Source organism: Diadema antillarum, unplaced genomic scaffold (genome assembly GCF_040938485.1).
Source record: "Diadema antillarum isolate AM-2024a unplaced genomic scaffold, OU_Dant_1.0 seq00000513_RagTag, whole genome shotgun sequence".
Lineage (NCBI taxonomy): Eukaryota > Metazoa > Echinodermata > Echinoidea > Diadematoida > Diadematidae > Diadema > Diadema antillarum.
The window spans coordinates 450,288-472,814 of NW_027271467.1; the positions used below are offsets into that span (position 1 = coordinate 450,288).

Sequence of the window (22,527 nt, forward strand, 5' to 3'; positions counted from 1 at the left end):
AACTCCTATTGCTTATGCATCATAGTGAGTTATCAACATTTATGATGTTTGTGCTTGTCACTGTTGAACATTTTAACCTGGTCCTTACTTAAATCTGAAATCCCCATAGACTTAATACAAAGGCCACCAGGTTCCTGTAGGAAACGGGTTAAAGGATTCAGATTCAATTTGTACCTCGGAGAAGCATCGCCAATATACTTCCAACTTTTTCCTCTATCATTACTACTATGACACTACTGGGTCTAATGCACGAAAGTTAGTTTGACTCTTCTTATTCTTACTGCATTGCTTGCTCCATTTCGTGCCATATCTCAGTCCCATGCCCATTACTGGTCCAACGTGATATGGGTTTCGTGCTGAAGAGAGTGATTGTATGGATTGGATACAAGGTGCAAGGATGAATTCACACTGTGTAATTCTTACTTATACTGTAGACGCATTAATGTTCCCACTAGGGCAAAGATTAGGGAGCTTTAGATTTTGACGCGCGGACATTTGAGACGACGAGTGCGCTGGATGTTCTCCTCTCCCCTGCGTCGTGTTGAAAAGTAGCTTTAGATTACGCTGGGATGCCACGTATAAAAAATAAAATACCGCCCCCATATGATCGGTGCAATCTGCATGAAGTAGTTGTCTACGTTGCAAACTGTGCGGACGTAAAAATAGCCCAGTATGCGTAGTGAAAAGCTCAGGCAACGCAAGCTAAAAATAGATCGACTTGACAGACGCTTCTGCGCATGCTCAGAACATGTTTTTTTCCCCCTGAACGTCCTCGCGTCAAAATCTAAAGCTCCCTAATATGTTGAAGTGTAAGTCTGTGATGCTTGCTTTGCACCTCAGTGCCTTTGATGCCGAGAGGGAGCGCCAGTACCGAGCCAACGAGAAGCAACTCAAGCTCCAGATAGCCCAGCTGGAGGCGACGCTGAAGGGAGATCTCAATGACAAGAACACACTGCTAGACAAACTTAACGAGGAGAGAGGTAACTGCACCATCTACCTCTTGTGAAGTAACGCTTTTTTGTTCATTTGTTTTCAGTAAACCTAATTCTATGTAATTTGGATTCTCAATATACGCCATGTATTATACGATTTGATTGCTACCATGTTTTTAATTCAATTCAATTTTATTGTATTTCATAATTTTGATATATATATATATATATATATATATATATATATTACTACAAAAGTAATAAAAGCACGAGTTCTTGTACCTTGTCAATAATTTACAAAGCAAACAAAAACAATATACATAATATACACAGTAACTATAATGATAACTGGTCAAAATCGAAATGTCTGAGAGAGGAAAACAACAACAGCACAAAATACTGTTTACCATGCTTTTGGAAAAATGCGTGACAAATAAGAAATTCAACCTTGTATTCTATGGCATGACATTATCTAGTTGAGGGAGTGTGCTTTTAGAGGAGGAGGGAGGTGTGAGCAAAGCCATATCTGTTGTGTGTTTTTGAGACCATCAATGAATGGCAAATGTTGCACATAAAAGTAGGCAGGATGAGAAGTAGCTGTGTCGCATTTTGTCTCAATCCCAGTTGTTTGCGTAGAATCCACATCACTGCACTCCATCAAGCATTGTTAGCTGTCAGAGCCGATGATGGTACCAGAATTTAATGTTTTTGTGTGTGTTTGTTTGTTTGACTGTTTTTCTTTGTGTCTGCGCCGCGCCCAGAGCAATATGAGAAGCTGCAGAAAGAGAACCGAGAGATGCAGGTCAAGTACTACGCCGTCCGCCAGCAGCTGGAGGAACTACAGGAGAAGATGCGCTTCTTCACCAAGGAGAGCGCCGTCGACTGGCAGGAGATGGAGGAGGCCCTCGTCCTTGTGAAGGTAGACAGGCCACAAAGCTCGGCATCACACCATGATTACCTGTTCTGATTCCTTCATTTGTTTAATCCATTGAGGACAGTGTGATTTTGCTGAAATACGCATTTCCCATAGACGCTTGCTCGAGTATACTCGGAACTCGTCCTCAATGGGTTAAAGCCAACGCTCTTCTAACTGTTGTTATTATGTGTTGCCAAGTTACAGTCTCTGGACCCTCTATGGATCTTTGTGGGCATCTCAAACATAAGTGTGCGGGATCTCAAAACCAGGGAATGTTCTCATGTGGAGATAGTACTGTGGGCGGTCAGTCATAAAGAGATAAGATATGTCCTGACTGTACCTGTGATGTGGGACTGAAGTGAATATGCCAATCCGTGCTCCACTTGACTTCAGTAAATGGAACCAAAGCAACATTGAAATGGAGAAAAAAAAACTTGCTGTAACTGGACAGAAAAAAAATCTTTTTGAATTTGAAAGAATGCCTGTCCAGTTATATGTTAATCTTATATAAAGAAGAGTGAAATCTTACAAGTACAACGGTAAAAATCTGATAAAAATTGGATAAAAATTAGGGAATTAATGAAATCATGAAATTTCGCTGATTTTGGCTGAACAGCTCTCATACAATTGATACGAGTATGCAAATGAGTGGGATGTCATCACCTCACAATTTTCAATTTATTGTGTACAAAAAGAAGAAAGAATGAAAATTCAACGTTTCTGTCTTTAAAGTGTAAAACATGAAGGGTATTCCTGGCCTTATAACTTCAGAATAATGAGCAGTTAGATATACATGTATCAGGATTTGAGACATGGGTGTAATTGCCTTTGAATGAAATACTGGAAATTTCAAAATTTTGTTTACAAGTTGTGAGGGGTGACATCATCACTTCACTATTTGCATGTTCATAGTGACCATTTTAGAATAGTTTATTGACAAAGCAGCAAAACTTCAAAATGTCATAAATTCTGTATTTTTTGTCTGATTTTGATCAAATTTGCATTGTTGTGCTAAGAAAACTGTACTCCTTCTTTTCAGACTATCTTTCAATTCAACTGAAATTCCTCTGTATCATAAAAGTGTTATTGGTCGCAATTTCATGTGCAAATAAAGTATTATGACAGTGTTACCTATTTGTATGCGTCATCACAAGATTATAGATGCAAATATCATCTTTGGAATACCATGAAGGAATTTCTTTGCAATATTTGTATTGCAGTAAGTTGTATTTACTCTTTTTTTCATCACAGAAAAGGAAAGAAAGGAACGATCAAGACTTAGTATTCTTGGAGAAAGTTGATGACACAGCCAATAATGGTGAGTAGGTGATATTGTTTGTCATCTCTGCTTTTATGGGGGAATTAAGTCCAAATATACACAAGGATTCAGTGAAAGCAGAAATATTAGTGATACATGTCAGTTGAAGAAAACTGGGCAGTCTGTTCAAAAAAGTTGTGAATGTTGAAAGTTTTGGTCACATCCATGTGCTGTAATAGCTGGATATTAAGAAGACTATGCAACAATCTGTGCTGTCACAGTAGGACTATGATATAAATGAAAGTATAAAGAGAGTTCAACTTAGTTTCATGTTTCTAGTATATAATGAAAGAGCACTTGCCTTCTGAAGGAGGTATAAAGTCAGGTACTCTTTCAATATGCTGGAAAAATGAAAATATGTTGAATTCTTGAATTTTCAGCAATGCATCATTTACACGATTAATGTTGGTCTCTACATGTAATGATGCATACGATACCTATATGGGCACTGTTCATCCAAATTGCTATCAACCCATAGCCCAGGGAAACTTAGTGGATACTGTAAAAGCTGTTATTTTCACATACAGATGCTTTCGCAAATGAGGAGGTCGTAGACATTTTCGCAAGATATTGTTTTCACGTTTTCTCGATGTAATTGCTAACTCCGCCATGTCACCGTTCGTGGCAATATTTTTGCATGTTGTTAAATTTGTGACCCAGCAGCAATTTGCAAAATGCATGAAAATTAAACCTGCATGAAAATAACAGCTTTTACAGTACTTTGTTAAGTCTACAAGGATTGCAGAATTTTGTAGAGAACAGGTTGAATTTCTGTCAAGGAATGCTAAATTTGAATATTATCATTATCACTATGATTGTTATTAGCTTCAGAAAAATATTATTTTCATAGCATTTGTTAGAGCAACACTTGTCTATTGTTGTCAATCTCACCATAAAGACAGTGTGTTTTACATCAGTGTCATCACTATCATCATCATCGTCATCATCATCATCATCTTATTGGAGTTGTCTGTCATTTCTGTCATCGTCATTGTTATAGTTATCGTCATCATCATTCTCATCACCTTGTTTGTTTTATTTTTTTTCTTTCCAGACCTGAAGATGCAGATCAGCTCCTTGCAGGCGGAGCACGCAGAGACGGTGAACGAACTGGAGAAGACGCGCAACATGTTGCTCCTCCAGAACAAGATCAACCGGGACTACAAGCAGGAAGTGGAGAGCGCCAGCACGAGGCTGGAGGAGTACAAGCAGGAGTATGAGACGAAGCTCGACGAGTACGCCCAGCTCCTGGACATACGGGCGGCAAGGATCAAGGTTAGTGGGCCAAAGCTACAAGTGGACTCAAGAGGGCAGTATGCAGCATGCTAGCCTTGTATAGACTATGACAGAAACAACAACAAACAAACAAAAATCAAAATTGGCATGAGGTTATCACTTCCTGTAGGATAAAATGTTTGTCTGCACTCTCCTGCAACATGCCAGGGAAAAAGAGTTAAGATGTAGGATGATCATAATTATGTTGGCCACATGCAGGGCGGGCGCAGTGTTTTCAAAAGTGTGGGGGCCCACTTCCGGGTTTCTTGAGCTAACTAGCAGACCAAAAAAAAAAGGTCCTCAGCTCATCTCTCCCTGTCCACTTCCAGGTTTCTTCAGCTGACAAGGAAAAAAAAAGGGTCCTCAGCTCATTCTCTCCCCTCCCATTTCCGGGTGTTATAAAAAAAAAAAGGTCTTCAGAGAAAACACATAACCTTACCGCCGCCATACTTCAAGATCTCTATCTATTTCTATTTTAGTGCCACTTACGTACTTCCGGGTTGAAAAAAGTGTGGGGGCCCAAAGTGATGACACCTCATGTATTCCTTTGTATGGTGCACAAAAAGTGTGGGGGCCCGAGCCCCCGCGGCCCCCACGGCTGCGCCGGCCCTGACATGCACACCGTAGGTCTTTGAGCTCTATTCACTGGCTAAATGCCAGCAACAGGCAGATGAAAGTAGGTAAGGGTAATGGACATGGACCATAACCCTTGCTTGCTATAACAGCACTGTAGCAACTTTCAAAACAGTCAACTGCAAGAACAAGAGAATTTGAAACTGTGGGAGTAAAAGGATTTCCACAGACTCCCAATAATATTCTTGTAATATGTGATGCACAGTATTTACTTAAAGGTACACTGGCACTCAATCACGACATCATGTGCACACTTGGCTGCAACAATAATTCATGATATGATACCAACCAGCTTGCTTACTGCACTAGCAAAGATATAAACAGGTCAAATGATGGTTAACAGCACAGTAAAATCCACTTAACATCCTATTTGCAGTAATATTTTTCTGTTTAACATGTGAAAGCCACAGGCAAGTATGTGCTCCATGTTTGAAATGATATGTCTTACTCCCTCTCTCACCCCAGAAACTGGAGAGACAGATGAAGGATATTGCTTATGGTACGAAGCAGTTCAAAGTGGCAGACGTCGCACCGGTAAGTTTTATGTCCTGTTATCATTTCACAGAGCTTGTGTCACAACTTGCCTTAGTCAGACCTCCCAACCATAATGAATTTGGAGGAAAAAATCTGAATTTTGACCATTCCAAGCTCTTATTTCAACAGGAGTTTCCTATTTTTCTGGAAAATTTTACTACACACAAATGGGAACTGCTCTTTCTTTCCTACCTTTTAGCCAAATCATCCCTATTTTTCAGTCAGAAAGGTTGGGAGGTCTGCTCAGTTATTGATATTTTCTTTTTTCTTTTTTTTAGTCTTACTGGATACTTTCTGAGTACATTTATGCTAGATATTGTGGGAGAAATGAGAAATAATATCTTGTCTGTTGGTAAGCAGTGATATATTGAACAATCTGCATGAAGTCATTCCAGATGTGGGCTCACCCATATGTGTTTCCTCCTTGGTGTGTAGCCCTGAGAAAGTGGGCATTGCATAAATTTCACAGCCTGAGTGATGATTGCTGGGCAGATTGGCAAATTCACTGTGATTATGGACTCTCTCAGATCTTACATTCTGTAGTCAGATAGTCATTGCGACTCCTAAATTTTATGTGAGAGAATGTGGTTATACCATTTGTATGGGTGATTTGTTTTGTCGTTACCCACAATGCATCAAATACTTTGCTCTTTGCTGTGACTATCATGTCTAAGTTGACAATCCACAAAATTACTGCCCAAGGACATCTCAGTCGGATTTGTGGTAAAGAGTTCAAGAGGTTATGAAAAAAAAAAAAAAAAAAACGCTTGCTGCTGTAGCAAGAATGTTTCTATGAGGAAGATGTACTTCTCAACTCAATAAACTGATGTCTATTAATTTATTGCATTCATTATGTAACTTGAAAAAAAAAAAAGTGCTATTTGTTGCCGTGGCAATTGGAATTGTGAGTAGCTCCTGCCTAAGTCTGTCTCAGTCTGAGCAGGCCTTTGTCCTGCCTTGCCAAGAGTCCAGCGTAGTGACAATGTCTGTTTGTGTGTCTGTATGTTTTTAGGAGGAGGATGATGTGGAGGAGGTTGATGAGAGCATCAAGTTGGAGCGAGGCCAGAATCTCATGGAGATACACATTGAGCGGGTAAGCAGTCTCTCACAATTATATATTTTTTATTCATGTCACAAGTGCAAATGATTCTAATCTGAGTAACAAAGTCTCTTATCAATTCTTGATTATGACAAAGCCCTTTGGAAGAGCAGTGTTTATACTATATAGAGGCGACCCTTTATGAGTACAACCATCATTGCCTCAGCATTCATGCCAAAATGTTTTCTGATGCTATATTGAGATTCTTTCTTTGTCTTTCTCTTAAGTCTTTTCATTGAATGACTTGTTAAACAAATCTGAAGATATGAATTTTATTCTGTTCATAATTAACTCTCTATTTGATTTGTTATTTCAATTACTGCAGCTGATTTCGATTTGTATACTGATGACAATTTGTTTGTAATGACTTAATTTTTGTCTGAATTTTTATGTTTCACCTCAGGACCTTGATGAAAAACAGCTCATGCTGATAAAGAAATTCTGAATAGATATGTTTTAATAAAATAGAAGATAAAATAAAATAAAAATAACCATGTTATCAATTCTGTTATTGTCAGGTCCTCTTCATTTGTGATATAATTGCATTGTCAGATGAGATCCAGACCCAAAGACATCGTGCCAATGCCCTTGTGGTTGCCAATTAATTCTATATAGTTTTAAGACCACTGCCAAGATGCCATAAAGTTTTCTAGGCTCAGGACAAATTGTGAATGTTAAGATTGCAGCAGGGTGATTGTAAGATTATCAGATGGAAGAGTGGTGCATGCAGAGATTTGATAATGTATAGAGTGTTTGATTTCAGTATATTTTCAGTTTTAGTATATTTAGTGAGTTTAAGGGAAAGCTTCAGCGATGTATGACTAAGCAGTGCAATGTATTGTATGCCTGTGAGAAGTTTGTTGTTGAGATGGTTTTTTTTTTTCTCTCTCTCTATCTCTTGTAATGGGTAATCATCGTACCATGACAAACAGAATATTGCATGAATTTGTTTCTTTATTTCTGGATGAAACACTGGTAAGAAGATATTATGTTTGTGATGATTTATGTTTCCTTTTCTGTGTCTTTCAGATTGTGTTCTCAAAGGAGGGGCTGAGGGAATTAGGGGATGATGAGCCAACAACCTTTGCCACATATGAGTTCTTTGAGTTTGAACTGCAGTCTACACCTGTTGTCAAGGGTGATAAGTGAGTAATGCAACTAACATAGATTGGTAAATGTGGGACTAGGAATAGGTATCACCTAATTTGTTTCTTGAAAGTGTTGAAAGTAACACTTATGACCATGTACTTCTTTCTTTCTTCAACTTGAGATCGGTGATTTCTGTTACTTGAAATGACAGCCTTTGAGGGAAAGAGTTGAGTGTTCGCATTTCTTTATCATAATTATACAATCACAAGGGATAATTTTGTGTGTTTATTGATATTGTTTTAACAGTTATGTTATAGAAATTATCCCAAAAGTCAAATAACTTGATTATAACCGAAGTTCTCCCTAATGGCATAACTTACACTTTGGGTTTCTCTGTGAACTGTCCCATCTGCAGACCGTTGTTCAAATTCACGTCCCAGTACCGCGTCACCGTGGATGACTTTTTCCTGCACCACCTTATGAAGGGAGGCACCACGATGGAAGTGCACCAGGCTATCGGCACCGAGTACCGCACAGTGGCCGCCTGCCAACTCCGGTTCAGGGACCTCCTGGACAAGCCCCAGGGTAGAGTTCATGGCACTGCCCAGCTGGTTGGTAAGTTAAGAAAGTCTGTGGTTCTATTAGAAAAAGAAGAAAATATAGGAAAAAACCCTGAGTTATTGAAGATTCTTCCCAGGGGTTCATCCTGAGATGAGATGTTTTACCCTTCTTGCCCCTCTATATCCAGACATGAAAATTGCTGCCTGTAAATGCTTGGATGATAAAGATTGTATTCCTCTCTGTGAGGACAAATCATTGTGCGCATGGCAAAATGTTGTTCATTCTATGCTCACTCCCACAGCCTAGCAGCAATCTGCCATGCGCAGGGAAGCGTGTTAACGACAATCTTCCATGTGCATGACGAAATAACTCATTAAGAGGTTACCCAAGGTGAATGAAGATGTGCTCACTTCATATTTCAGTTCTATCCGTGTGAATTTCCACTCCTTCCCCAGTCTGCTACACTTGAACTAATTCAACATTATTGTTTGTTTTATTGCTCCTGCATGGTAATCTATCCCTTTTTACATGCCAAGAACTTTTGTCCTTTCAAAAATTGAGCAGCATACTACAATAAAACCATTGAGCATCAGTTTATTTAATGTGAAAGAGTCAAGAATTGTATACACACATCTTGAGTTCACTTGAACATGATATGACGTGGGATAGAAAGGAGGATATGTTAACTGTGACACTCCATTTTCCATTATTGACCTCCATTCCTTTTTATTCTCTTCAGACTCTCCCAAACTATTATACTCCATTATGTTTTCTGTTGTCCATTCATGTAATGCAAAGTTAGTAGTGTCAGCTTTAGTTAAGAGTATCATAATCCTTTGTTGTTGTTTCTGTTGTTGTTGTTGTTCAGTCCAATGGATCTACACTGCAGAACAATATATTTTCCTGTTCACATCGCAGGTATTGAGTCAGGACGAACAGATGTCATCTATGGTTCTGTGGAATTCTGGGTCAGACTGCGGGTTCCTATGGATCAAGCGCTTCGTCTTTTCAGGGTAAGGAACAAAATTTTTTTAACACTGTCTATAAAGGAAAAGTTAATAGCTTTTAATTAACAAAATAACCGTAGATGATTGTACGTTTGTCATGGTATATACTCAGTGTTTGCTGTAATAGTCTTCTCTCAGGAGTAGTAAGATTCTAGTGATGATATTTTACGGTTCCTATTTTTCATAAAAGTGGTATACACAGTGACATTTCTTACAGCATCGTACTGCTTATGATAGAGTCTCCATGGAAACTAGAAAACAGATAAACTGCAGCGCAGCAGTGATATTTTATGCAATATGAATCTGTTCTGTCACGATTACCAAAACATTAGTTGTGACAATTTTGTGAAATATCACAAGAACTTTCCATTACCCCATGAGTAAGAGTCAATAATACTAATATGAATGTATATGGTACGTATTTAAAAAGCAACAGAGTAGTTGCTGACACTGTTATGCACTGGCAGAGCTTGTATATCTTTCTCTCTTGTCAATCAATGTGCAAATGACTTTTCAAATCTCAAGGTGCTCGTGCTCCACAGTTGTAAATCAATAAAATGTCTGCTGATCATTTTCTTGTGGAATGATGTATTTGATGAAACAAATTAGTTTAACCCTAAAAAGACTGGGGGGCCTAAAAGGCCCCCCCCCTCGACATTTCGCGCGATTACTTAGCAACACGCAATGCTCTCGCCGCGATGCTCAATGACTTTTTTCTTTCGAGTTTCCCGCACATTTTGACACCAAATTTGTGACACCCGGGGGTACGGTTCTGAAGTTACATAACTTTTTGTACATGCACGCGAGACCGAAAATGGCTCAAAAATGTGATTTTGTGTACAAAGTCAATACAAATTGAGTTTTATCACATGGTTCATATAAATATGCTTATTTTTATTCTTATTGGCTAAAATCAATTTGTTTTAGTAGTATTATGCTTCAAAAAGGGTCTGCCACAAATTTTGCTGAAAAAAACAACAAAAACAAAAGGTCGAAAAACAAGGAAATACATAAGAAATTCATAAAACAATAAAATAAATAAGAAATTAATTTTGATACCGAATTTTTTTTCAAGTAAATATGCTAAGAATGCTACAAAGAATATCTAGACCAAAAATGAGCACTTTTGGAGCTTTATTTACTGATTTAGATAAAAAAGTCTGATTTCTCGCATAAATTAGCATAATTAATCAAAATAAAATAAAAAAAGACTATTTTGGAAAATTTAAATATACGATCTTGTAGATTACATCGCACACTACCATCGTGCAAATTTTTGCGGCGATCACGTGATCCACGGCCGAGATCTTAAGGGGGGGCCCTTTAGGCCCCCCCCCCCCCCCCCCCCCCAGTCTTTCGAGCTACCAAAATAGCCCAGTCTTTTTAGGGTTAAACCTCACTTCCTTAGAAGTCCTTTTCTTTTTTACACCCATTCCTGCAGGCGTAGCAAAATAGATTTGAGTGTCCTGAATATCAGCTCTAGTGAAAATGGCCACCAAAGTTACAACAACAAAAAAATGACTGCTGAGCCAATTAGTATTAGTATGATTAATTCAAACCAACCTTAGTTGTGAGCATGCAGTATTTGAAGAGTTCTGTTGCATCACTGCTTTAAGACAGCAGAAAATGACAACGCCAATATTCCAGCTGTTTTCTAACTGTTCTCACTTAAACCTTGTGTCGTGTTGCTGTAGGAACGGGTGAAAGCGCTGGGCTACATGTCATCCAATCAGAGGAAGACGCAGCAGGCTCTCGCCAATCTTGCCAAGACCCAGGAGGATGCAGCAGTTGGCGAGAGAGACGAGAACGTGAACCAGCTGACCGTCCGGGTGGTGCGCTGCAACGACATCAAAGCCAGGCGAGAAGGTAGGAGGGACAGTGACCAATCGTCTGGGGAGAATTCTCGCTAATCACATACTGTAAAACATGATATATTTGCGGCATGATATTTTCGCGAATTGGAGACGACTGCCTTTTTCGTGGCAAGAAATTTTCGCGAATTGCCACTTGCGTTCAATGCATATAGTGTAGATAAGAAATTTCGCGTGCATTTTAATTTCGCGAATCTTGGTGCTCGCGAAATTCACGAAATTAAAATGCATGCGAACATTTCTTGTTTTACAGTATAACTGTAGAAACTCAAAGGGTGGCAGCACTATCTAATTTCCGTAACAATGAGTCAACAATGATGCGCTGGTGCACAGCGCGAATTCTATTTGATTGTGCACGAAAAACACAGAGCACTATCTCTGTCTCGAAACTACAATACTTATGTAGATTTTCTTAGCAACTATTACATGTTGGGAAAAGAGGTATCAACTGTTTGCTCTGTAAATGCATTTCTATTGTGAAGTGGCCATGTTTTGATCATGATAGTGAGGGGAAAATTAGAATATGTGATTAAGTGTACATGTACCCTCTGCCTGTGCCTGTTGCGCAATTACTCCACATTACTGGAAGTGCACAAGTGAACCTCGGAAGCGTAACCCTGGTTACCTCCACTCATTGCGCGCAGGTGTCGAAGATCACCTCATCCATTTACACCTAACATATGGCCAGCTTACGGACCCAACGGCTGGCAACTAAATGTTTACATGGGATTGGCAGAATTTGACTCTATGTTGAGGTTTGCGAAATGAACATGCTCAGCTGATGAGAGGAAATGAAAGAATGGCCAGTAATGAGTGGGCACACTGTATTAGCAAAAACGGAGGCTCTACGTTCACCATATCAAAAACTTAACAGAGCTTGCTGTAGTGAATCATGATGCAGTCAAGTGTAACAATTTTTATGTGCACTGACAGGATCTTTCACATAAAGCCTTAGTGGAAATGGTGAGTTGACTGTACATTACTTTAAACTATTCCATGAAATGAAGCTGCTTTTCTTAACCCAAGGTCTTAGCTAAATGTTTATTCTTTATGTGCCTGCCAGTACTCTCAACCCATTCCTTTTCCACTTTCTTTTTTTTCCCCCAAACACACTGACAGGCTTCATGTCAACTTTCTGTATGTTTATGTGTTTTCTCCCATAAGGTGTGCAACCAAACCCATATGCTGTGTATCGCTTTTTCGACTTCAACGACCACGACACGACGATAGTCCACAGCAGCAACACACCGGAGTTCAACGACAGCCAGACCTACCCCGTGCCTGTCACCCCGGATCTCGACCGCTATCTGAGAACAGAGGTGAGCAGAGCCCATGAAGTGGAAGGATACAGTTGTGGGGGTTGCTATTAGCTGTATGGCTGATGCATGTGATTAAATGTGATGAATTTATCGTAAAAGAAACTTCTGGCTTTTGGTCTCTCGTTAAAAAAAAGATAAAAAGAAACAACAGCAATGGTTGTGTTGTTGGTACAGTAGTCCTGATAGTGACAGAAGAAACATAAAAGGAAAAGAAACAACAACAAAAGGTAACATTTAGTTCATGATAATTATTATAGGAAAAAAAAGATGAATTGTTTCAAAACATTTTACAAACTTAGTAAGTTCTTTGTGAAAAATTTTAAACCTGAATGAAAACGCCTTAGAGTGAATCACAGAGTTCAAAGTTCAACTCATACTTGTCTTTCAGAGCCTTGACTTCTACATCTTTGATGATACGGATCCGGAGGAGTCATCGTTGCTAGGCGTGGCCAAGGTGCCCCTCATCAGTCTTGCCAACAATAAGGCCATCAAGGGTACTTTTGAGCTCAAACAGGTGAGACGCCCAGGTTGCGCTGATATTCACTTTAACACTGCAGCACAGTGAGTACCTTAAAGGGTGTGTACAGTTCTGGTTGAGGTGAGGATTTAGCTTTTAACATTTTGCGAGATATTCCGAACCACTCTATGAGATGTCAAAGAGCATGCAATTCTAAGGGGTATCAAAAGTTTGTTTGATGAAAATCGGTTTTGAAATGGCTGAGATATCCAAAAACGAGGTGAAACAAAGAGATCATAATAAAAGGCGTGGCCTGTCGCCTTTTATTATTATCACTTTTTTGGATATCTCAGCCATTTGAAAACCAATTTTCATCAAATAAACGTTGAATCCTTCTTAAAATTACATGCTCTTTCATATTTCATAAGAGGTTTCTCATTATCTCACTTAGGAATGTTCAAAACATGAATCCCCACCTCAACCACTACTGTACAGTCCCTTTAAAATCCAGAAAACTGTACAAAATGTTTTCCTGATGGATGGAGTTTATTTCATGGAGCAGAACAGTTCCCCTCCCTCCCTTGGAATGCTAATAAGTGATATTAAGTGCAAAAAGGAGAGAAATACTTCACATAGAGTGAAATGTCAGACATCTGGACCATAGCACGTGAAATGTGATATTTTCTTTTTGCTGATGAAAAAGCACAAACAAACAAAGCTAACACTGTGCCAGAAAACTTTGCCAAAATCAAAATATATTACAAAATAATAGTCTTAGGCATAATTATTATAAAGATGAAAGCAGACTCTTCACACTTGCACAAAATGTTGGAGAAAAGAGAAACATGTCTTGCTTTCTGGAGCAAGTGAATTACAGCTATTGTGGCAGTAAGCCCCTTGTCCATAACCCTAGTGTTTCTGCAGTATTTCAACAACACCACACAAGGGCCCTGTTTCATAAAGCTGTTCGTAAAGTTACGCACAACTTTACGAATGACTTAAAAATGGCATGTCAAGTGGGTTTCCTAATCATTGTTGATTTCAATAGCTAATTTTGAAATTTGCAGGTGATAATGATTATTCTTACATTCTAATACACGTTTTTAGTTGAAATAGATTTTTGCCCCAATATAGATGAAATGTGACCCGCTACAACAAAATGATCCTAAAGTCGGGCGAGGTCGATTATTTGAAAATTGCATGATATAATCCCCTAATCTTTCTGCTTTAAATTGATATATAACACATTTTATAAAAATAATCGGCTGCGGAGATATCGATGTTTAAAATAGAGCATGTCGAGACGTCTGGAAAATCACTGTTTCGAGAAAAGCGCCCTAAAAGTCTTCCGTTCGACGCAATCGTGATCAAGGGACACGCAAGTCAGTTTTCACCTCTGGACAATAGGAGGTAAGCCCTAGCAACCCCCGAAGAGTTCATTCAAGCACATCAGCGTCGGCGGTCTCCTCACCAACCAATCAGTGACCAGGATGTGAGAAGCGGCTGAGCATAGCGCACCCCGCCCGCACGCACCATTTGACTGGGCAGTGTGCGAGCTTCACGCTTCGGTTAGCGGCAAGGAGCAAACTGACCAATGAGATCACTCTGGTCGTTGTTAGGGGCGCTCAATCCAAATTTTCGAACCAGTTTCTGCTTCGTTGAAACGCCAAAAAACATGGCTCAGAAAAACGTTATTTTTTGGTCTTTCCTTTGATCATTTTGCTTCAAAATTTCGACAGATGATAGAAGACATGTTAGACTCCAATAATATATCAAAATCAGAAAATCGTAAGTTTTGACCAATTTTAATGCTCTGACTTCAAGCTCGATTTTCATGGCTTTGACCGTGCGCGACTTTAGGACCTTTTTGTTTTAGCGGGTCACAAATATTGGTGTACCATCATACTTTCTTAAAACATACATGTAAGGGGGAAAAAAATGGGCACACATATTGGCACTTCATATTCCAATCATTTGTAAAGTTGTGCGTAACTGTACAAACAGCTTTATCAAACAGGGCCCTGCTCTCTGTTTATTTGTCATTCCATCTCTCTTTCCATCTCTTTTGTTTGTATCCCACTAGGGTGAAGCTACACGGGGCACCATTGATGTAGCAATCAAATGGCAGTATCCGTACATGGCTCCTAAGATGACTACCCACACACCACAGAAGGTAACAAAAACTGGCAACTCAAACCTGCTATCAGCTAATTACTATTATACAACGTCCAAGTAGATCCTTGTAATTTGATTGGAGGATTGTTGGTGACGCTATATTCAATAAGTACTCCATTCAACGCGCCGTGCAATTTTGGTTCTATTTTTGCGTGCAACTTGGTTCGATTTTTTCGTTCTATTCCACGGCTCGAGAAATGTACGGTACTGCGTGTACTGTGTGTTGCATATTGAGGATCGCATGCAGCTAGCGCAGTGTACGTGTGCGGTACATGCATGCGCGTATGTAGGCCTACGTAGTGCTAGTTAGTGTACATGTATGAGCGCTAGTATAGCTGTGACCTGTATCTACACTGATTGCACAAGCCAGAAAGAGAATCGCAGTGGATCCACATGTAAGTATGGCTATATTTTTCATACATATATAGACTTCTAGGCCTACTTAGACCTACCCAACAATCCTCCAACCAAAAAGATCTACTTGGACGTTGTATAAAGCAAATAGTGTATGGTCTTAACTCGTGCAATGGAACGAGATTTCGCACTCGGTGAAAGATGAGGCGCACTATTAAACTCGGCTTCGCCTTGTTGAATAGAGCGCCTCTATCTTTCACCTTGTGAGAAATCTCGTACCATTGTACTCGTGACCATTCACTATTTGTATATTATTATTATTTTTTTTTTTTGTCAAAGTCTCATTTATATTTTGTTTTCCTCTCTCTCAAGTGTCAGTGACATAACAACAATATATACTCCGGGAACTTCTTGGTTCGATTTCCTAAGACTGTGGTAGAACTTTTAGTGAATTGAGCATGCATATATATATGGGTATTGGGCTTATACTTTGGACATTTAAACTTAATGCACATACCCTCCTGCTATGAAATGGCATTTAATTTCTTCTTTTTTTTCAATTTTTTTTCAAAATTTATTTCAAAATGTTAGCTGGAATATTCTACATTGCATGCCAAGAAAGTAGAGCAATCTCTCAACTTTTTTACACATTGCAACTGCTATCCATGGCTGCATTCACTAATTAAACAGAGCCCTAAACCTTTGACATTTCTGGTCTTCAAGCACACAGATTGTTGTGTAGGAATTTCATACACTTCTTGTAACAGCGTCTTCCCTTCTCATTCTAGCCGTCCATTCAAGTGACCGCGCCGCCCAAGCCTCCCACGACCAGACCCCCATCGGGTAGACCCCCCTCTGGTCCAACAGGTAGGCAGCCCCAGGCACCACCCACAGCCCCGCCCGCAGTCCCACCCACAGCCCCACCCATGGCACAAGCTGCAACTCCCAGCCCAGGTTCCAAGGACATGCACTTGACCCCCACCAGGGACAAACCACCCCTCAAGCCCCTGGGTAAGTGCAGCTTGACATAGTGTGAAAAAAAAATAATTGCAAGTGTAGGACAGTCGTTCTTTTTTTCTTTTAAGAAGCATGTGATCTGATATACCCATCAAAGAATAATGCAATGATAAAAGTACAAATATATAAGAGATAGATGTGCATTGTGTGGATTGTGTGATCATAAGACATTGGTGCTCTTCATAGGTCTTTGTAGCTGCTGTTCAGATTCATCATAGGAGATAAAATAGGACTGCTGTTCTTGTTTATTTGTTGTAATCATCTTATGACAACAGTGGTGTCATCTAACTGCAGAGATATATTCTTATTAGAATCTAAGAATGGCTGTTGTACATCTGTGCTCCATTCTGCCCTCGTACTATCTGCAGCCTCTTCAACGCCATCAGGCTTAGCGCCAGTGAGACCTAACTCCAGGGAGAGGCTTAGGGAGCCAGGCATCTTACCCCAAGTACAGGAGGTGGGTCTGAAAAGTGCAGTCCTGTGTGATGTCTGTCACATCACACTGTGTGGCAATTGTCACTTGATTTATAGCCGCATGATACATGTCATGTGATTTGTGTCGTGTGTAGTGTCATGTGATGTTTGACCATGTGCTGGTTCATGTGATGTTGATGCTTTATGTAATGAAAAGAAAAGTTTGGAAACTAACAACTAAACAGACAGCGATATAATACACTATATACAAACTTTATATACATATATTTGCTTCCAGATGACGATGTATTAGCTTGTGCATTGTCTATGTCAAAGTAAAGTCTCTTCCGTTGAATCAGAAGCTGAAATCGCACCGATTAAACTTGCTTCATTTCATTCCTTACACATCTTGCAAATGTAATTTTGAAGAAGGTGTTATCCAAAAATATGAGTTTTCAGTGTTATGTCAAATGCCATCTCTATATTGTGGTCTGTGATATTGAAAAGACTTGTGTGAAAGCTTGGCTGCCTTTGAATATCTATAAGCATTTCCAGCTTGGTAATATTCAAGCCTACTGCAAAGAACCAGAAATGCCTTTATTATCCTGGTTTGTTTGTCCGTAACATCAAATATGTACACAGCACCATGTTTATTTATGCATGTTTGTACCCATTGCTCTTAGTAAAATACTGCTCCTTGTTTGTTTGTTTGTTTGTTTATTCACGTTTATTTAGCAGTGTTTCAAGTTTTTTTTCCCCTTGTTTTCTAAGCATGATTGAAGCCAGCTTGATATATTTGCTATGAATTGGACCCCTCTGTAGCTGTCAACTACAGAGAGCCATACCTTCTGTTTTACTTTGTTTCTACGTTTGCGCTAGGCTAGATTTCCATTTGAATCTGAAATGTGAAGTATGCGAACATACATCACTTGGTATGGTGCCTGAGAAGCAGTATGTGTTGTTGACCCTCTGCAAACAAATCAGAATTCAATGAAATCATCTGTCAATGACCATTCTTATCACACAAAGTATGCAGACAAAAGCACTTTATTGTGGTTATGCAGGTAAATGTATGTGATGATTTCAAACAGTGTGTAACCTAAGGCTGATAAAGCTGCAACCTTCTTCCCCAGGGTCTAGCTAGCTTTTTGCTAAAGATGGGGGGGGGGGGGATTTGACCCAATGACGATGGGTCATGGCAAGAAAAAAAAATGATAATTATAAATGAATAAAAAAAAAACAAACAGGGGGTCTAAACCCCTACACCCCAAAACAAAACAAATAAAAACACAAAAAGGGGAGCCCAAGGGGTGGGTTTAACTCCCCTCCCCCGATCCACCACTGTTCTCTGCCCCTGTTTTACAGATCTGAAGAGTTATTGAAATTTACAAAGTTTCTTTGGAGTATAATGTGGACATTACTCACTGTGAAAAAACAAAAGATATCCATGCAATTTGTTTACTCTTTTTGGAACTCTACATTCTGTCACTATAATGTAATTTGCTCATTCACAACATGTATATATTTTTTTTCCATATGAAAGGTCATGGTTCATCAAAACTGGAAATAAAAAATCGAAATCAAGCATCCAAATAGATTTTTAGTGGATGAAAGCCAAGCTTTACTGATCTTTTTTCTCGCATTGAGATACATCTTATTCATGCCAGCCATGTTGAAGTTGAATATGTTTGAATGAATATTGCTCCTTCTGTGTCAAACAGGAGCAAATGACATCACAGTTTAGCATGAAATTCACAACAAAACCATCAATTCAAGCTACTGTTTGGTTGATTATATTGTTGTTACTGTTGGAAAGTTTATTTTTGAACAACCCAGCAAGTGCTTATTCCATTCAGCCTGAATTATTGTGCCATAAGTTTGAGCTGGATGAAAGAAATACCCCAGAAAAGCAGCCATTGTCACTTGTGCCCTTCTAGATCAGAAGGGTAATATGGTATACTTTCTCCTGTGTGCCCCATGTGCTGCTTTTTGTGTACTGTTTTACCACCTTATCATGTGTATAAATATGTACATGCATGCAATACTCAGGCTGATGAAGAAGTGGCAGCAGCAGAAGAAAGCAAAATGCAGGCGAAGGAAAAGCCTGCCCCCACCCCTGCACCACCCACCGAGCCAGCCACAACCCCCGCCCCACAGGTAGCCATATCCCCGCTTTGCCCTCTTCAGAGCCTTTACTGCAATTTGGTTTTGCTGTGCTCTTTGCTGTACTATTTGCAGTAGAAGGCAACAAACAAAAACAAACACTTGTAGTGTGTTCTCTGTGTTGTGTAATGCATGAATTTGCTTTGTGTGTCTTTGAATATGTCACTGTCTGCTGTCGCTAATTTGTTGCTTATTGTGTTGCATGCAAAATACTTGCCTTGTACGAAACCTTTTTAATTTTTCACATCAATGCAGTATTGTGTGACTTCGGCTACATTCTACCCAAATTGCTCATCATAACATGCATGTTTTGACTCATATTGTTCCTCTCAACATTTACAACTGTACATTGACAGTGATAAACATTTTATCATATTTATAGAAGACAGATGATACAAAGAAAAAACAACCCATGATTGCCCGTACAAAGACAAAGAAAAAACAACCCATGATTGCCCGTACAAAGAAACAGACCCCTGTGAAACTCTAACAAGTTTGTACAGACTTCACACATTGCATAACTAAAGTGAATACTCTTACTAACACTCCTATCAGAGTAAAGCTTACTTCTTTTCAGCTCTAACCAATGTTAACCAACTTTCTATCAACTAAAGCGGACGTCTGCAGTGATTTTTGCTATTTTTTGTTTTGTCGTTGTTCATGATATGAAAGTTTGTGTTGTGAATTCAGTCTTGCTCATCAGCAGTGAATGTAAATTTTCAACATGTTGATTTGACTGTACCAGACCGTGCATGCTTGGATAGATGCAACCTGGTTTAGTGATCATTTGACATGTTAGTAATATGCAATGCAATGAGTTGGACTACCACTATGCTAATTTCTATTGTTTGAAAGCAAAGGCCTCGTAATTAGCAAAACATTTTCATGAGGTACAAGAAGATACATCTCAGGTTTTAATTCATGGATGGTCAAAATTTTCTATGTACCCTCCCCCTCCCCTTTCAAAAAAAGTATGAAGAATACGATAAAGTAAGAAAGAAAGAAAAAAAATAAAGTAGAGATAAGAAAATTGGACCCTTCTTTCCTTAAGGGGGTGGACATAGAGGACAGTGTACCCTGTGAGGAGGTTTTAACAAACAGAAAGGACAATCATTTATACAGTCGTACTTCACTGTAGACCTCTATAAAGTATGGGCTGTATTTTTGACACATGCCACTTTTATACCAGTCAGGTTGTGTAAACCAGAGCTGATAGTGTAAAATTTGAAGTGTGTAGCAGTTTCCTCAAGGATTTTCAGCTGTGGGAATGGCAGATGCTGTACTGTCACACTGATTTTTTTTTTCTTAATTATTGCCCTTTGCTGCAAAGCCTTTCTCATTGTAACTGGGTAATGGTGTCTTGTGAGTGGTCAGAATTCTGGTAAATCAGGAAGAAAGTCCATGATGTGCTGTGTCTCTAGATGTCTTTCTACTCAGAATGGCTGTACTACCTTGACAATCTGATTACCAAGAGCTTGATCGATCAGATATGGTGCATTCATTTCATGGATGAAACTTAAAATTCTCCTTTTCTGTTAACGCATGATAGCCTTAAATGAAGGGCTCCATGGCTTAATGATTATTGGTGTCGTAGGAACCTATTATCAAATAAAATACCATAAGAGCAGGTAGAGAACCTGAAAGCTTAGATGAGGGATTGTAATGAAAGCTGTTGTTGTAAATTGCCATTATCTATGATGTCTATTTACAGGGCTGTGAATGTTTAGCAGAAGATGACAAATCCATGAGAAACATTAGCTTTGTGTTAGGAATAATTTTTTTTTTCCTACCATAGTTCTAGTGCTTACAAAACTTCCAATACTGAAATGGTAAGATCTACCGAGCTACCTTGGTAATGGAGAGAAATCTGTGGAGCTGCATTAGGTGTAGTTGTCATAAGTGCTATTTTTTGTAAAACACCAAGTCATTAAGTAGCAAAGTGCAGACCCGAGACCTGCACTTTTGGGACAATTATTCTTCAACCAACCATTACATCATGTTTTGTTCACTGTCTACAATTTTTACGCTGACCCACAGACATCTGGCGAGCCGAGTTCAGCTGGCAGCGAGGCTACGCCTCAGGAGGTTTCTCGTCCAGGGCGGGAAGAAGAAGTCCCCCGTGGTCCTCCGTCCACCGAAGAGGGGGAGGAGGAGGGGGAATCCTCCATGGACGACCTGGAGAGGGAGATTGCCGGAGAGATGGCCCGGCAGGAGCGAGAGGCGCAGGGGCCGGATGAAGCCGCTGGGAAGACAGCTGCGAAGGGGCAAGGAAAGGAGGAAGAGGAGGCGGACGAGGACGACGACGATGACCTGGTAGCCAGAGAGCTTCAGAAGGAGTTTGGGCAGGACACCACGCAGGTGAGTCCAAAGTCACATTCATGCTGACCGTGTTGCCATGTCGTGGTCATCTAGCAAGTTTCCCCCATTATTATTCCATTCCTACTATTTTTTTACTTGTTGCATCTGATGAATGCATTGGCATTTTCCAAAAGCTGTTCACAAATCCAGTAGTGAATAGTGTATTGACAGATGGAACTAGAGGGATCAAAAAGCTATTTAAAGGGGATGGCTAGTAACTGATTAGTGGAAATGCCGGGGGATGATTGTTCCAATCCTTGTGGGATTCATTTAAGAGTACATTATATGTCTATTGTTGTGTGAAAATAATTTGCTTCAGAGTGGTCTCATATTTAAGTAATGTGCAGTTCAATGTTTCCAGGTTAGCATGCCTGTACAGTGTCAGGGCGATCGTTAACGGGCACACAACAATAGATATATAATGTACTCTTAAATGAATCCCACAAGGATTGGAACAATCATCCCCCAGCATTCCCACTGATCAGTTACTAGCCATCCCCATTAAAGAGTTATCGAGGTTTTATTGTTAAGCAGTCATGATGAATAATTCAAATCCAACTAAAGTTTGTTTTTGGTGCCCTTTCTCTTTCAGATTGGAAAGACCGAGGTGTATGATGACACAATGTTTGGGGAAACATCCGCTCCGAATGCAGACAATGAGTGTAAGTTACAGCCTTGAAGTATACACACTGTCATGCTTTGAAAGTCGAGACGCATCTTCAAAATACTTTGTGTAGAAGCTCTATATATCCCTGTAGAGATTCAACCCAGACATTACTTGAATAGGAATACATGGACCAGTATCTCACATTTTCTGACTGTTTTGCTTATGGTTTGATGTCTAGGGAGTTGCGAATGTCACAGGGTTTATTCCCCTTGCCACAATTAAATCATATCGTAAGATACATGCAAGACTTGAACTCTCCATGCATCAGCAGTTTTCTCATAGACACTTAAAGTGTTATTTGTTATCAAGGCATTTCTTGCTGAAATATCCTGATTATGTGAATAATTCTTCAAAAGTTTAATGGTATA

General features: G+C 39.5%; 1 protein-coding gene across 1 annotated transcript in view; it reads left to right on the forward strand.

The window, feature by feature from the left end:
- The window catches only part of LOC139734221 (protein fantom-like), a 49,436-nt gene that overhangs the window by 16,219 nt on the left and 10,690 nt on the right, over positions 1-22,527 (forward strand). Inside the window, exons 13-30 of the mRNA XM_071645023.1 lie at positions 841-980; positions 1,694-1,851; positions 3,100-3,166; positions 4,221-4,441; positions 5,540-5,608; positions 6,621-6,701; positions 7,737-7,852; positions 8,212-8,411; positions 9,276-9,370; positions 11,059-11,230; positions 12,400-12,554; positions 12,943-13,068; positions 15,095-15,184; positions 16,329-16,551; positions 16,926-17,014; positions 19,021-19,128; positions 21,172-21,492; positions 22,085-22,154. Of these exons, the coding sequence (XP_071501124.1) occupies positions 841-980; positions 1,694-1,851; positions 3,100-3,166; positions 4,221-4,441; positions 5,540-5,608; positions 6,621-6,701; positions 7,737-7,852; positions 8,212-8,411; positions 9,276-9,370; positions 11,059-11,230; positions 12,400-12,554; positions 12,943-13,068; positions 15,095-15,184; positions 16,329-16,551; positions 16,926-17,014; positions 19,021-19,128; positions 21,172-21,492; positions 22,085-22,154 (2,501 nt within the window). The remainder of the gene's footprint in view (positions 1-840; positions 981-1,693; positions 1,852-3,099; positions 3,167-4,220; positions 4,442-5,539; positions 5,609-6,620; positions 6,702-7,736; positions 7,853-8,211; positions 8,412-9,275; positions 9,371-11,058; positions 11,231-12,399; positions 12,555-12,942; positions 13,069-15,094; positions 15,185-16,328; positions 16,552-16,925; positions 17,015-19,020; positions 19,129-21,171; positions 21,493-22,084; positions 22,155-22,527) is intronic.